This window comes from Vipera berus (assembly GCF_964194415.1).
Source record: "Vipera berus genome assembly, chromosome: 2".
Lineage (NCBI taxonomy): Eukaryota > Metazoa > Chordata > Lepidosauria > Squamata > Viperidae > Vipera > Vipera berus.
Window position 1 is genome coordinate 229,026,620 of NC_138203.1, and position 17,199 is coordinate 229,043,818.

General features: G+C 43.7%; 1 protein-coding gene across 1 annotated transcript in view; it reads right to left on the reverse strand.

The window, feature by feature from the left end:
• Positions 1-11,180, reverse strand: part of WNT7A (Wnt family member 7A) — a gene marked incomplete at both ends in the record, with an annotated part of 59,610 nt that extends 48,430 nt beyond the window's left edge. Inside the window, 2 exons of the mRNA XM_081321270.1 lie at positions 8,921-9,147; positions 11,110-11,180. Of these exons, the coding sequence (XP_081177396.1) occupies positions 8,921-9,147; positions 11,110-11,180 (298 nt within the window). The remainder of the gene's footprint in view (positions 1-8,920; positions 9,148-11,109) is intronic.
• Between the last annotated feature and the right edge of the window lie 6,019 nt (positions 11,181-17,199).

Sequence of the window (17,199 nt, forward strand, 5' to 3'; positions counted from 1 at the left end):
CAACAAAAGTGCGTATAGTCAAGGCTATGGTCTTCCCAGTTGCAATGTATGGCAGTGAAAGTTGGACCATAAAAAAGGCTGAGCGCCAAAGAATTGAAGCCTTTGAACTATGGTGCTGGAGAAGACTCCTGCAAGTCCCTTGGACTGCAAGGCGATCAAACCGGTCAGTCCTAGAGGAGATCAACCCTGACTGCTCTTTAGAAGGCCAGATCCTGAAGCTAAAACTCAAATACTTTGGCCACCTAATGAGAAGGAAGGACTCACTGGAGAAGAGCCTAATGCTGGGAAAGATTGAGGGCAATAGAAGAAGGGGACGACAGAGAATGAGGTGGCTGGATGGAGTCACTGAAGCAGTAGGCGTGAGCTTAAATGGACTCCAGAAGATGGCAGAGGACAGGAAGGCCTGGAGGAATGTTGTCCATAGGGTCACGATGGGTCGGACACGACTTCACAGCTAACAACAACAGTGAACAGTATGGTGAATGATAATGAAAGTTTCCTTAAAATTACTGTAGTTATATCACCCACATCCTAGGTCAATTATTCTAATAACATTGGTTAACATATCCATTCAAATGCTAGTAGCTTATCATACAATATTCTTCTGAAAGCATTTCATTATAAAATAAATTAATTTAGAATTTCATCAGTGTAATTTATAATTAATTGGAACAGACTTTTATATTACATTTCTTTCTTTAAAGAAATATCTTCCTTTTTCTTTAAAGAGATCTTTAAAAGCATCAGAGGCATCCAAAGCGATGGTCGCTGGCTTCAAAATTGTGAGGAAAGCAGGCAATTGACATATGCCATACACACTACTTGCCACGCACACTACGGTACATGCATGTAAAAGGAGGCAGGGTTTTAATCCTCCTGCTACACTTTCCATTGGGAAGCCAGTGGCCATTGTTTTGGATGCCCTGAAAACCACGAAATCATTTATAAATCTAACTCAGTCATCCGCAATGAGTGGAGGCAAAATTCCCAGACACTTTCTTTTACTTTGGATCCTCTGATTTGTACCTCAATGATCAATCCTCAATCCTCAAGCTTAAAGCAAGCTGGATTAGCCTGGTTCTTTTTATTTATTAAACAGGCTTTTGGATCAGTCTAATATTAAGTTAGAGGGACGCGGTGGCTCAGTGGGTTAGGACGCTGAGCTTGTCGATCAGAAGGTCGGCAGTTTGGCGGGTCAAATCCCGAGTGCCGCGTAACAGAGTGAGCACCTGTTACTCGTCCCAGCTTCTGCCAACCTAGCAGTTCGAAAGCACGTAAAAATGCAAGTAGAAAAATAGGGACCGCTACGGTGGGAAGGTAACAGCGTTCCGTGTGCCTTTGGCATCTAGTCATGCCGGCCACATGACCACGGAGACGTCCTCGGACGAGCGCTGGCTCTTCGGCTTTGAAACGGAGATGAGCACCGGCCCCTAGAGTCGGAAACGACTAGCACGCATGTGCGGGGGAACCTTTACCTTTACAATATTAAGTTATGAACATCCACAGCTATTTTTCAGTGATGGGCAAATCCACAATGCACTATACAGTATATGCAGACAGTTAAGTACATGATTTGTTAGGAAAAGAATAGAAACTTGAAAAGTACTTCACTGAATCAAAAAGCACTTGTCTATTAAGATCAGTACTGTCTGTGTCTGCTGTGCATAGAATTATAGACTAGAGTTCTTTCCGACCTCAACCAGTTAGGATAGAAATTAAACCTGGGGATTTTTACAACAAACACAGCAGAATACTGCAACTGATCTGCAATCTTTCAAGGATTTTGAAAACTTTGGGAGCCTTTGGAGAGATCATACTAGACCAGGGGTAGGCAACCTTGGCTCTTTTATGACTCGTGGACTTCAACTCCCAGAATTCCTGAGCCAGCATGGCTCAGCTTGGAAACCTCTCCTTTCCCCTCAGCATGGCTGGCTCAGGAATTCTGGGAGTTGAAGTCCACGAGTCATAAAAGAGCCAAGGTTGCCTACCCCTGTACTAGACTCTACAGAGACCATCTTTTGCATGTGGATGGAGAAAAATTGACATATCTGGCCATAGTTTAAAACTCATTTTATTTCCATAGTTTTGACTAGCTACTTTCTTCATCAGCTAACACAAAATATTTTCTATAATATTTAAATTTTAAACTTAAAAAATTCTCTTGAATTCAGATGTGTTCATGGAATAGCAGATTACATACTGAATTGCACATTTAATAATAAAATATCTGGCCATAAAGTCAGTTCTTGAGTTTTGATTGTCAATGGTTGATTTCCAAGAAGCTGACCAAGTTACACAAGAATGTCTGACATTATTCATGAGCTGGATAAACACAAATTGAAGTACTTCTGATCAGTCAAAAGGTAAATCAAGGAATGAGAACATCATCCATATTGAATGGTTAGGAACTTAATTTGTTTTGAAAGTATAGAACTGTCCATCACTCCCATCCATGTTTCAACTGTACTCTCTAGATTTCAGACTTATTTACAGAGAAGTAAATGGTAGATTTGGAAAAGAGTTTACAAAGGCCACATTTATATATCGTACTAGATTTGAGTGCCCTCGCTGCTTAGTCAATCAAACATCTCAGCAGTTGTATGCCAAAATGCCTAGCCTGAGAAGGTGAGACTCTTATTTAAGGTAAGGTAAGGTAAGGTAAGGTAAGGTAAGATGATAAGATAAGATAAGATAAGATAAGATAAGATAAGATAAGATAAGATAAGATAAGATAAGATAAGATAAGATAAGATAAGATAAGATAAGATAAGATGAGATGAGATGAGACGAGACGAGACGAGACGAGACGAGATGAGATAAGATAAGATAAGATGATAAGATAAGATAAGATAAGATGATAAGATAAGATAAGATAAGATAAGATAAGATAAGATAAGATAAGATAAGATAAGATAAGATAAGATAAGATAAGATAAGATAAGATAAGATAAGATAAGATGATAAGATAAGATGAGATGAGATGAGATGAGATGAGATGAGATGAGATGAGATGAGATGAGATGAGATGAGATGAGATGAGATGAGATGAGATAACCTTTATTGCATTTTTTACTGTGGGCACAACGGCACACATCAAAAATGAAATTTAGTTGCCCACTCTCAAAGTGAAAGACATACATGACACACACTGAACCATTCTATATACAGCATATGTATAGACCCACAGGTGAAACATACCTTGTAGCCTTATAGGTAGATCACATAGACATACTATAGGTATATCACAAAGTTCTTCACCCAATAATTAGACTGCTCCTACAATTACCTTCAGCTCTTTGCCCCACCCCATTGCTCAGTCTCAGCCCAATAAAGGATTGACTAACAGCACTGGGCTGTTACACATTGTCTTTGGAATATTCAGAAAATGTATTTGAAGATTCTCTACTGTGATTATTTAAATCACAAACATAGGCCAACATTCAAATACAGGTAGTCCTCAACTTACAATTATTTATTTAGTGAGCATTTAAAGTTACAATGGCACTGAAAAAAGTAACCTACACCCAGTCTTGCCATTTCTGACTGTCATAACATCCACTTGGTCACATGATCAAAATTCAGGCATTTAGCAACCGGCATGGATTTATGAAAGTTACAGCATCCTGGTGTCACGTGATCATTTACAACCATTTACAACCTCCACAGCTGATTTCCTAGAAGCAATGTGGAAAACTGGATTCATTTAATGGCCATTTGATTCACTCAACTGCAGTGATTTGCTTTAAAACCATGGCCAAAAAAAAGGTGCGACTTATGTAACAACAACCTTGCTTAGCAACTGAGGTTTCGATCTCAATTGTGGTTGTACATCTTGAACTACCTATAGCTGTTTTTACTCAACAGTACAATATAGTGCAGGTGAACAGATTTTTTTTTTCCCAAAAGATGCTGCATTAGGAATAAACAACCCATCCTTCAACAACCCTTCACGTTTTAGGCACTCTCCACTGATATGAGTGGAAGCTCTTTTAAAATTTGCTGACAACAAAAGTTTATTTTATCATTAATTAACTGCTAATTAGAGTTTATACTTTTTGGGCCTCAGGGGCTAGGACCCAGATGGATCCCTAATAACCATTTTTTAAATTGTGATTTTAATTTTTTGGGGCTAGACTTAATTTAATCTTAATTTTATATTGTATTGTTTTTAAATTTTGCCTTGTAAACCGCCCTGAGTCCTTTGGGAGTAGGGCAGTATATAAACCGAAATAATTATTATTATTATTATTATTATTATTATTATTATTATTATTATTATTATTATTATTATTATTATTATTATTATTATTATTATTATTATTATTATTATTATTATTTTATGCTCCCTAAGCAGAAGGTATCTCAAATTTAGTGAAAACAGAGCAAGTCTGGCAGCTAAAGAGAAGAATCCATTATGCTAGGAATGAGGTTAGGATGAATGTACTGTACATCCATAAAATCCTGTGACAATCTCACAACAAAGCAGCAGAGATGGTAAATTTTGTCATCAGAATCACAGCGATCTTAGAGTAATTTTCAGCTGTATAAATGCTTAAGAAAGATGTAAAAGGGGTAAAAACGTGGAACTGAACTGACAGGGATGAAAGATTGGTCCCAATAAAGAACACAAGTCTGCTTATTTGTCCTGAGGTGGTGTTGCTTCAGAATTGGATTATGTTTTCTCCAAATCTTCAGACCGTTATAGCATCCACATGGGGTTATGCTATGCCTTGATAACTTAGAAAGTATTTGCATAATTCTGTATTTCCAAGTTCTTCAAAGGGCGACAAGGAACTCTCTTTCACTCCTAGCAGAGAGTTCATGGCGGGCAAGTAGGTGATAATTTTCACACTATCCCCAATAGCTCCTAGTTCCTAACAAACTCCAAACTTTTCACTTTTCACTCTAGCAGTATTTTCTAGAATCCAAATAGATATGTTTAACCACAAAAATTAAAACTGTAACATCTACATATAAGAAGGCAGTCCATCTGAGCTCCTTAATTACAAGACAGATTCACGGGGATATTTTTAAAATATTTTAATGAATGTAACCATTTTGAAGAGTTTTCTCTACAAAAACCAGGAATGCTACATTTACTGAACCTAGAACTATCTACTTGAAAGATAAAGCATGACTTCAGAAGTCAGGAAGATCTCAGACTTCTGTTGCAATTTTGAGTACTGAATGAATGAATGAACCTTTAAGTACAACATGTATACATTGAGATTGGTTGAGCCTCCCTTCGTGCCCCCCCACACACACACAACTCACAGTGACAGCATACCCACCATCTATTGATACATCTATTTAAACTTGCCAAAGTATTCTCATTTTTTAAGGCTGTCCTTAATACAATAGTTTCAGCCTATAAAGAACATTGACCATTCACAGTACTGTACTGACTCTGATGCACATGTAAGTATTGGTGAATTAAGATTAAATGGATCTGGATCAGTTCTCCCAACAAATCAAAACATCATGCTCAGATGCACTTTAGGCACCATCTTTCTCTTAGTGTTGCCTTTATATTGTGCCCCTTAGGCTACTATAGGACTCTGTCAATGCTCTTTCTCCCAAATCCTTTTTGAACTTTGACTGGCTTCTTTCCAAGACTACTTAAATCTGAGGGCACAGATGCAAGCATTTCATCTCTATTAGAAATAACAGCTGTGAATAAAAGATAAAAAGCATCCTATCATTACATGTTTGGAACCGTGCCCTTAGCATGTCTTGTGGTCAGTTGAAAATAACATATAAGAAATCTTTTGGTATTACAAACCATGGAATGATTAAATTATGGCTTCATCACATTTAAAATGAAGTCATTGCATAATTACATTTCTCATATGCTAAACCGATGGGAGGAGGCTAAATTATCAAATAAAGAAAGTCAATGCATCCACATGATTATTCATGAGAGGGAAAGTGGCTGAAATCATGGACAGCAAACTAATACACCACACATCTAAAAGAGAAAAAAATGCAGATGCTCTCAAGGAATTCCTTCCCTCAGATGTACTCACCAGGAAGCTTTCTTACACAAAAAAAATCATCATTAGCAATAATTGTCATTAATTGCAATGGAAGTACTAAGGAAAATCTGTAATGTTTCTTCAGCTATGATTTTTAACCTACGTTCTTCCCTCCAAAGTGGCACTAACACAAGTAACATCTACATTATCTACTCAGAAGCATAATATTATAGAATTATTTCTGGGGGGGGCGTGTCTTACTATATATAGGACTATAGCCCAACATAATGCTGTCACTAAATCACTAAATTAGTAAATGAAATACATGTAGACCTCGACTTACAATCCTTCATTTAGCGACTGTTTGAAGTTACAACGGTATTGAAAGAAGTTCATGTATTTATGAAGGCTGCAGCATTCCAGGGTCATGTGATCACCTTTGCAACTTTCCCAGCCAGTTTCCAACAAGCAAAATCAACAGGGAAAGCTTGATGGATTTAAAGACTATGTGATTCACTTAACAGCCACAGTTATTCACTGAAAGTCATAAAATTGGGTGCAACTCCCTGAACAACCACTTTGCTTAGCAACAAAAAAAAATCTGGTCCCATTTGTGGTCACCATCAACATCATTATCATCATCATCAAGTTGTAAGGGACCTAGGAGGTCATCTAGTCCAGCCCCCTTCTCAGGCACGAAACCCTATACCAGGGGTAGGCAACCTCTGCTCTTTTATGACTCGTGGACATCAACTCCCAGAATTCCTGAGCCAGCACAGCTGGGAGTTGAAGTCCACGAGTCATAAAAGAGCTGAGGTTGCCTGCCCCTGCCCTATACCATTTCAGACAAATGGCTGTCCAGTCTCTTCTGAAAAACTTCCAGTGTTGGAGCATTCACAACTTCTGGAGGCAGGTTGTTCCACTGATTAATTGTTCTAACTGTCAGGAAATTTCTCTTTAGTTCTAGGTTGCTTCTCTCTTTGGTTAGTTTCCATCTGTTGCTTCTTGTCCTGCCTTCAGGCGCTTTGGAGAATAGCTTGATTCTCTTTTCCTTGTGGCAACCCCTGAGATATTAGAACACTACTATCATGTCACTCCTCGTTCTTCTCTTCATTAAACTAGACATACCCAAGTCAAGGACAACCTGTAGCTGCATTTCAGTGTAACTCAAGACTCATCTGCTGTAAGCCAATACATAGAGTAACACTTCTACAAAGATAGCCAAACTAGCATATCCATTTTTCTTTCTATAGTTAAACTTTTCACTGTGCAATAATGGGGGGAAAAAACAAATAAATCATAACTACTGGTACAAGCACTATATAGGTTTATTTAAGCTCACCTTCCCTAACATGGTAGCTGTCAAATACCTTCCCATTATGCATGGCCCCTATATTTCATCCACTTGTTAGCTGGAAATCATGGGAATTACAGCCTAATAGTCAAATATATTCAAAGAACATCCATTTAAGATAATCTGTTATGTGTCCCAAACTAGTTCACGTTTGAATACAAAAAAGTGCATTTAGTTTTGGAAAGAGCTTGACTATTTCATATAGAAGTCTATACAGTATAACCATTGGTATTTATTGATGACAGATCACATACTGGTCCTCAAACTTCAATTTTCACCTATATTTTGGACCTTCCTGTTTATTCAAATTAAACTAATTTGGAAACTTCCAGAATATCTTTTGCTGAATTGGATTTCAAATAAATTTTTGACATTTGCAAACATAATCATTCCTCATTCAGCATGGAACACAACTAGCTCTCATTAGTTCCTACTGATGGACCCAGGCTGCTGACATGGTTCAAGAATCAGCATCATTGAATGAAAAGTTTCTTGGACACAACTGGCAGATACCAACTTCAAAGACTTCCAAGTCAAAGAGCAAGAAGAATATACAATCTTTTAGAAAAGAAAAAAAAAGTAAAGTGATATTTTCAGATGTACAGGACTGTTCTTAAAAGATGTACCAGCAATTAAACCACTGTATAACAGACAAGTTAATTAAATAACAATACTGTCATCTACCATTTCATTATAATCTGATTCTACTAATTAAAGAGTACTTAAAAAAAACTAATTTAGCTGACCAAGAGTTTCAGATTATTTTCACACATGATGTTTACAACTTTCCCCCCCACCACCACATTTTACGATTCTGAAATGAAAATTTGAAGTGTCCATTAGCTGGAAGGATGCTTGTATGTCTCACACAAAGACTATGAAAAATTCTGTTAAGTTTAATGTGCAAAGTTTACATGGCATTTTCACAGAGAGAACTTCTGTTTCTTTCAGCATTATTAGAAATTGCTTGGTGTTGTGACTGTAAAAGCATGCACTGCTTGAATTTTGCCTATAATAGTTTAATGGCTTTCTATCTAAGAGCACCATGGCTACACTGACCAAAAAAAGTGCATACCTGAGCCAAAGACATGTTAATAGCATCATTTCAGTCCTAATCATATTTATTCAGGGATACCAAGGGTCAGGGAGATCTATTCCCTTGTCTTTAGAGTGGGGAACCTATAGTCCTCCCGATGTTGCTCTATCATTTGTGACATTCCCATGAGAATTGGTTAAGTGAAAGATTCTAGGAGTTAGTATCAGCAGCATCTGGAGAGCCACACGTTTAGAGTTCCCTACTTCAGGCTTACAGTTGGGACACAAGTTATGTTGATTCCAATGAGGCATTGCTGTGGGATGGACTCTTAAGAACTTTTTAAAAAAGTTTTCAAGTTGGGAAAACTTTTTTTAAAGCTAAGCTTGGTATACGTTTGCAAAGAAAAGCAAGCTTTAAGCAAGGCTTTAGAACCACCGCTGAAAGTAACTTCCCTGAACAGTTGGACCCACTCCATTATTTCCCTAGCTAATGAATCTCCTTTGGCTGGATTTCAGGCTCACCCCTGCAACGGTTTATGAGAAGGAGGTAACATACCCACTTTCAGCTCTTTTCCAAAGACGGTCCTCTCTCCCAAAGCGGAGCAGTTCCACCGTCCATTGCGAAATTGAAATTGACACTCGTTGATTCCCATTTGGGAGCCTTCCCCGATCACGATGATGGCATCGGGTCTGCTCTGACAGATAGCCCTCTGTCTTGGAGCCAACCCCGGGATTTTGTTACAGATGATACTGGCTCCCAAAGCCACGACCGAAGAAAGACCCCTAAGAAGAGAAGGAGGGGGGAGGGAGAGGGGAGGGAGGGAGGGAAGGAGGGAGAAGAGCGATAATGAATCATCTCATCCGAGTCGGGATCAATCGATTCTCTAAAAGGCTCTTCTTTGAGGCGCCCCTCGGTACGAACTGGCAGGTTTCTCAACATCAAAGCCCGCCCAGATGCCGCTTAAGCCCTCCGAGCGCCTCACCTGCCCGTCAAGGCTCGACAGCCGCTTATTCCACCGATTGTCTAGACAGCGAGCATTCAGCAAGCCCACGGGTGGGGAAAGGGCGCGGGGGGGATTTCTAACCACCCCCACTCCCACCCTCGCAGAAATAGGTAAGGGGCATTGAACCGGGCAGCCTACCCTTCCCCCCTCTGTTCTCCGGCCTCTTCAGTAACAAGTGCTGCTAAAGTCACCCGGCAAATCGCGCCACATACTCGAGCAGGGCCAGAAGCATCATTTTGCCCCGCGGCCAAGAACGCCCGCCCGGTGCGGCTCGGCTGCTCGGCTGCTGGCGTCCGCTGTCCCTCCGGACTACGGCGCGGAAAAAAGAAGCTGGGTCAATTTAACAGCGAGGAGAGCCTCGCCTCCCTTCTCTCTCCCAATCTCCTCGTGCGGTGTGTGTGTGTGGGGGGGGGGGGCTCTCTTATTCCAGACTTCTCCAACCGGGGGCCCTCCAGATGCAACGAATCACGACTGGGAATTGGAGGGGATGGTAGCTCAGAGCATTTGCAAGACGCCCGTGGGAAGAAGGAGGCTTACGGGATTGGGTCGGTGAGAAAAGGGAGAGGGAGAGCGAGGTGCCAATGGGTAGCCACCCTCCGGGTCTCTCTTTCTATTTAAGACAACTAGCAACCCGTCCAAGCATAGATTGGCGGGGGGGGGGGCAGTTTGGGGAGAGCTCAGGGTCCTGCTTTTAACCCACTTCCAAACACGGCAATTCCACAGCCTTCTTCCTCGAAAGTACCAGCCCCGCGAGCAGTAGGCCTCCTCCCACGCACCTGGCAGTCCCACCTCGCGAAGTCGGCGCTAGGGATGATCCCAAGCCCGGCCAGGCGGGGCGAGCGGGCGCCCCTTCGCTTTCCAAACAGGACTTGTGCCGACGGTCCCAAAGGAGGGAGAGGCTCTACCCTAACCCTGGCCGTGAGCTCCTTCGGCGGGGTGCTTCTTTTTCACGGCACTTCGTAGGCGGGTTCTATGAACGGGAAGAATGCAAGTAACCTGAGCCCGGCGAACTTAGAAAAGAGACTCTCTGAAACGACTGGGAGCTGGTTACAGGTAACCAGGTTACTTTTATTGCGCGCAGTTGGAACCGCGGCGAGGTGGAACTGCACAGCCCGCCGCCGCCGCCGCCGCCGGCCAAAAGAATCAAAGTCGGGCCGAGATCCCGCACAAGTCAGCTCGCCGGAGAACTGCTGAATAAGCCCACGGAATCTGCGCAGGTTTCAGCCGAGCGCTCTTCGCAACAGAGCGAGTTCGGCTCCGGGATGCGGTTCTGAAACTTAGCCGCGGCACGTGAGACAACCTGGAGTCCCTGGCCAGGCGCAGAGCGCTGCCCGGTTCTTTTTCTGGGTACCAAAACGGGCCTCGGCCCAGGCCCCCGTTTGGCCGGGCGGTGTCACCGAGAAAGGGTGGAAAGGACCAGGGTCTGCGGATCCTTCCCTAAATCGCCTGTTTTCCTCGCCTGGCGCTCATTGCCATTCTGGTCATGCCTCTCGTCTTGGCCAGGCGAGGACTTTTGCCTTTCCCTAGAGCTGACGCAAATTTAGAATTTCGCTGGGGAGCGAGCGAAAAGGAGAGAGAACCCTTTTAGACTTCCCCCGGAGTTAAATGCTAGCACAGGTCTGGACAGGTTGAGCCACCGCAGCGTGTTTGCCTTTAAAAAATGGGGGGGTGGGGTGGAGAGAGAAAGGAGAGAGAGAGGGAGAGAGAGGGAGGGAGGGGAGAGAGAGAGAGAGAGACTTACCCTATTTTGATATAGACAATCCCTAGGCTCAGAAAGATGTGGAATATCCAGCGCCTGGTTTTCCTGTTCATATTCCTCGATCGTCGTTGGCTTTCAGATCAACATGCGAAAGTTATGTCTTTTTTTTAAAAAAAAGGTGTATTTAAAACAACAACGGTAATGATGATGATAATGCCTGCCCCCTGCACGCTCTCTTCGCCCTGGTGGATTTCTCGGTCCCTCAGACAGTGCAACGCCAGGTCAAAGTAGCTCAGACAAAACAGTCCAGCCCTCCTAGCGCTCGGAGCCACCCGGAGCGAGCGGTGTGTGTTTGTAAATCCCAAGAGGCAATCACCATCGCCCTCCACTGGGTCTCCCTTCGCTCCCTCTCGATTCCGGATTTGTATGCCTGTCACACGTAGCCCTGGAAAGCTCGCTCGCTCGCTCGCGCGGGGGGGGGGAGATGTAAAGGACTCCCGTCTCCTCTGCCTTTCGCGGCGGCGGCGGCGGCGGCGGCAACTCGAGAGAATTTCCCCGCAGGTTCAGCGTTAGTGTCTCGAAAGCTTTTCTCTCTCCTTCAGCATACTGGGGCGTGTTCTCCAAAGGAGGGAGTAGTCCAGCCCGGGTGGGGTCGGGGTGGGAAGGGAAAGAAGTTAATGGCTTGGCGTGGGGGGCGAGGGTGGAAATCGGATAAAGAATCGCGCACCGATCACCTTTTCGCCTTCTCCTCCCGCCTTGCCCCCAAAGCCATAATAATATTAATAATAATAATAAACGATCCCGGAGCTGTTGAAAGTGGCTTCGTTCTCTCTTTCTCTCGGCGGAAAAGAAAGGCTTTCGCGAGACAATTCTCCCTAGGTCCTAAACACGGGGTCAGGTTCTTATCAGTTCTCGCTTCCTCGCCCCGCAACGGGAGCCGGTCTTGACCTCCGGCTGCCTCCTTTAAGCGAAACCCAGTTCTGCCTGGCTTCTGAGTCGGACGGCGATCTTCCCTTTATCCAGTTCCACTCTCTTCTGCCAGTTCAGGTTGGCCTCCCACCCGATTCCCTCCATCCCTCTCTCCTGTTTCTGAACTATCCCAAAAGCCGACCGATTTTCTCACGCCTGCCGGAGGGGGGGGGAGGGAGAGGAGCGCGCCTCTCCCTGGCGGTGGGACGTGCGGCTTCTACCTGCCTAGGAGCGCGCGCGCCCTGCAAGGGGAAATAAAAAAAACTTTGCGCGCGAAACACCTGGAAGCAGGTTTGCAGGTTTGCAGGGGTTCCTCTGGGACGGCTGAAGCCTGTGCCTGACTTGGCAGCACGTACAGTAGCTCGCTTTGCTTCGGCTTCACCCCGTGCACACCCGCAATATACAGCATCTCCTAACTAAAGGGCGGGGAGTGGTGGGGAGGGAGGTGGCACCAGCCGACGGCGCCGCGAAATGCAACCCAGCAAGTTGAAGTCAGTTTTGTTCAGCGCTGCTAGCGAAAGCCTGACTCTCGGGACGCTTTAGATCCCATCAGCCGCTGCCGCCAGACTCTCGGACAGCAGCTCCCAGAGAAAAAGAGTGTTTTCGCCTATGTAACTCACGGCCGGCTTCCGCCCCTTTTCCTTTGACTGGTGGATTTCTCCCCCTCCCCACCCGCGCCCACCACTGCAGACAGTCAGGTACCCCGCGCGGAGTTCTTTGTGGCCCAACCCAAAGAGCTTCAGGTGGGCCGGTTGTCACGCAGGTGCGGGTCGCGGCGCTTCTGCCGGAGCGTGTCGAATTCCCTCCGGCATCTCCCCTTCCCAGTCGGGAGAAGCGCCGGGGAAGGGAACAAGACCTAGGATGCCTCCGGACCCACCTTTAAGCTTGGCGCCCTCCTGAGGCCGCAGGACCCTGGCTACGCTTAACTTTGGTGGGGGGGGGGCTTCCCTCTCGGCCGGGGCGCGGGGGGGGGCGATCGCTTTTTTGACTACCTGCCTTCTTGTCTTAAGCGCCGGAACCGCCTCCCCCTTTGCTTCGCTTTCCCGCCCTGAGCTCCGGGCAGACCGCGCGGCCACCGGCGTCGTTCCGACGGGCTTTTGTAGATGCTTAACTGCGGGACGTGGGCGCGCTCCCCTGGGGATGATTCCATTCGGAGGCCGATCCCTTATCACACACAGAGAAGGGAGGATTTGCCACATGAGAACAACCGGGCGGGGCTCGGTGGGGTTGGAAATGGTTTTGAAAGGAGGCGGGGGGGGGGGACAGAAATAGCCTCGGTCCACGAGGGCTGCTCTCGCCTCGGGTGACGCAAAGAAGCGATCCAGAATGAAACTTTCAACGCCTTTGACAGAGTCAGGACAAAAGCCATATTTGGCGAATACTTATAATTCCATTCTTCTTTCAAAGATGAACAACCGAAGAAGTCCGGATCCCAAAACACGCGTGTGTGAGCGGCAGGTCCTCCGCACCCGTCTTCTCCGCCCAGTGGGGTTGGGAAAGCGAGGCTCTTTTCCTTGCCTTTCACAGAAAGCTCATCCTGGCTGCTGAAACTTCGCCGGCGACTGATTGATGCTTTAAGACTCTGTAAATCTCTCGTGCACTGTGGAAACTGCTCGCCAAGTACTTATTCTCTCCTTGCCTGCATGTTGCCACGTTTATTTTAGACGACACCTCTTATAAAAGCTAAGATATCACATTTTGGTACTGTGCAGGGGGAAAAAAATCTTTTGTCTACAAACCAGTGATCAAACTTTTTGTTTAACATCACACATGAAATTAAAATAAACGAAAGAAACCTTTCAAAGAGTATAAGATGCGCTGTAAACTTTGTTCAGACGATTCGGAGAAGTGATTTCTTTGTTTTGTTTTTTGTAAATACGCCATCTAGTGGAATTAAAGATGAATCAGTGAGATGACCTTTGATAAAGGTGCATTAAATGCAAATTTGACGTGGCCCCTTTATTCAGATTGAACAGTTGAAACATGAATTCTGTGCAACGTTGTCCATTAATTCATATAATTTAATTAACAAAACCCCAATTGTTTCTTTGGTTCGTGTTGATTTGGTTTGTATTTCCCCCCAAAGAGGAGACTACACTAAAATTTGTTAGGAAGTGATCTCCATCACCCACCCCGAAGTAACATTTGGAATAAGAAGAGAAATATTCATAATGCAAGGGCAAAGTTTGTAAATATGAGTGGGTGGGGAAAAAAATTGGAATGAACATGATGTTGCAAACCTATTAATACAATATTTTAAAATTGTCTGAACTGTTGTTTCCAAACCTGGGAAATTATACTGATAGTCCGAATGTAAGAGGATCAGGTGAACACTGTTGGGAAGTGACTCCTGACCCATGTAGTTCAGCAGTCTGTTTTCACAGTGGCTAACCAACTGCACAAGTAAGCCCACTAGTCTCACTCTCATCAAGGCTAATACTATAGTCACTAAAATGGTATCAACACTTCAGAAATTATTCAAGGAACAGTTTGGGAGAGACCAGATATGTTCCTCATTATGCAGAGACTAAGATGAGATGAGATGAGATGAGATGAGATGAGATGAGATGAGATGAGATGAGATGAGATGAGATGAGATGGCAAGACAACCTTTATTGTCATTTTTTTACTGTGACCACAATGGCACACATCAAAAATGAAATTTAGTTGCCCGCTCTCAAAGTGTACATGTCACACACCTAAACAATACTATATACACATACGTATAGACCCACACCCCTATATATACATAACAAATAAATATTAAATACTGCACATCTTGAATATAAAATGGAAGGAGGAAGCTTGAGAGTTCACAAGGTTAATGCTGTATGGAATGAAACTATGGCTGAATCTGGATGTTCTGCTACGGATATCACAAAGCCTTCTCCCAGAGGGTAACAAGGAAAACAGGTGGTGAAGAGGATGAGTAGTGTCCCAGATAATCGTATGGACCCTGCTCAAGCAACGCTTCTGTGCTATGTCCTGGATGGAGGGGAGGGAACTGCCAATGATCTTTTCGGCCATCCTCACCACTCTCTGCACTGCCTTCCTGTCTGAAGCAGTGATGCTTCCAAACCAAACTGTGATGCTGTATGACAGGATGCTCTTAACTGTTCCCCTGTAGAAAGTGGTCAGGACAGGGGAAGCTCTTGGGAAAAAAAATTCTCATGTTGGGAAAGGTGGAAGGAAATAGAAGACCATGAGAACTAACAGCAGGATAGATTCAGTTACAGTAGGGACAATAGCATCATTGGAAAACCTGCAATTTAGGCGCAAAAGAAAATCTATGTGACTGTTAAGAATCAATGTCACTTGATAGCACATAATCATTCATTCAATCAATCAATCAAATATGATTGTATCCTAAGCAAAGATGAGCACAGGGGCTCCTCCAATCCTTTTATGCTGGAAGCTGCTTGAGAAAGCAACAGACCTGCTGTTGCCTCTAAGCCAGTGTTGTCTCGAATAACTACAAAAAGGCATGCAAAGTTTCAGAGAAGACTGTTTCCAAGGATATAAAAAAGGGCTGTTCAGATGCTTTTGTATAGCCGTGGCCATGATATTGAACTGCAATCCTTCAGTACAATACAAGCTAATGTCAAGGGGACTTTTACCAGATACATGGCCTGTCAATTGTGTCCAAAGATTTAATATTAAAATGTTGAACACAGAGTTGGGTGTGTCTGAAATCATTATCTAGAACAGGAGTCTTCAAACTTGGCCCTTTTATGACTTGTGGACTTCAACTCCCAGAATTCCTCAGCCAGCAACTCTGGCTGATGAATTCTGGGAGTTGAAGTCCACAAGTCATAAAAGGGCCAAGTTTGAAGACCCCTGATGTAGAACTCACAAACCCACACACACACACACACACACACACAAACCAGCCTCCACCAGTAACCATCAGTAACCAAATTAGGCAAAACCCATTGGGTGTGGGCAAAGCTAAGTAACACCAAGACCACTCATAGAAGCCTGCGTTACTATTAGACTCATTGGGATTTATTAGAAGTCCACTCTGGCTGCAATGTACTTACTTACCGCAGTGCAACATCTGCAGGCAAAAGTATTTTAAAATCTAGTTAATAATGAGAAGCTCTTTCTCCAAGAACTCTGAAAGGAATAATGTGTACTATCAGCAGTATTAGCAGCAAACTTTACTTGCTTATTTTGTAAAGTTGTGGGGGGTTTTTTGTTTGTTTTTTTAAAGATATATGTTGCAAGCACAGGGACATTTCTTGCATATAGGCATGGTCACCAGATGCGTCTCCAAGACTGACTTTCCATCTCTTTATTTAGCAGCAATAATCTTCTCCAGAACAAAGATAGCCAGCCAAAGCTACACCCAAAAGTCATTTATCATTTGTTTCCACATTTGTATCCCTATTGTTAATTCTCTATCAGGGTTGCCTCTGAGGTGAGGCGATGTAACCGTTTCATGCGCTGCAAGGTCAGGCTGAAATGCTTAGATTGAGTTGGGAGACACTTCAGCCTTAATAAATTGCCACTCAAAAATCCTGAAAAGTAGCTGCTCCCCTGTTGTAGCAGAGATTCTTTGCTGCTTTTAGTGTAAAGATACAAAAATCCATTGGTAGTACCAAACAAGGAAATTAGCACAATGACTTCCCAGACAATGGTTGGCTCTGGGCAGGGTTATTAATGTCTTATTTTTCATATGTATAAAGAGTGATTCAAGCAATAGCAACAACGTGAACCAACTCACCCACCCCCAAAACAGAAAAAAAAGCCTTCAGAAGCACGGGCCTCTTGCAGTTTGAATTCAAGAGAGAATGTTTTTAAAACCCCATTCTGTAACTAGATCCTAGGCATACCTCCCATCAATGGCCCTCCCTTTTATCAAGCTAATCATAGCCGTTCTGTTTTGTTGTCAAAACACCTCCTTCATATTGAAAGCCTTTTTTTTTCCCCCAATGGCAGGATTTGGGAGGCTATCACAAATGGTTGCTGGGTGTTTGAACTATCTCCTCTCCCTCTTTTTAACCCATCTGAAAGAGAAAAGTCAACACAATTACTGGATTACATGCCCGTACAATTCTAGAACCCAAACTCAGACAATTTAGATCATGGGCCGTTATATAGCAAACAAGCATTCCAAAGAATTGCTGACATTGTACAAATGGTATCAGAAATGGTATCAGA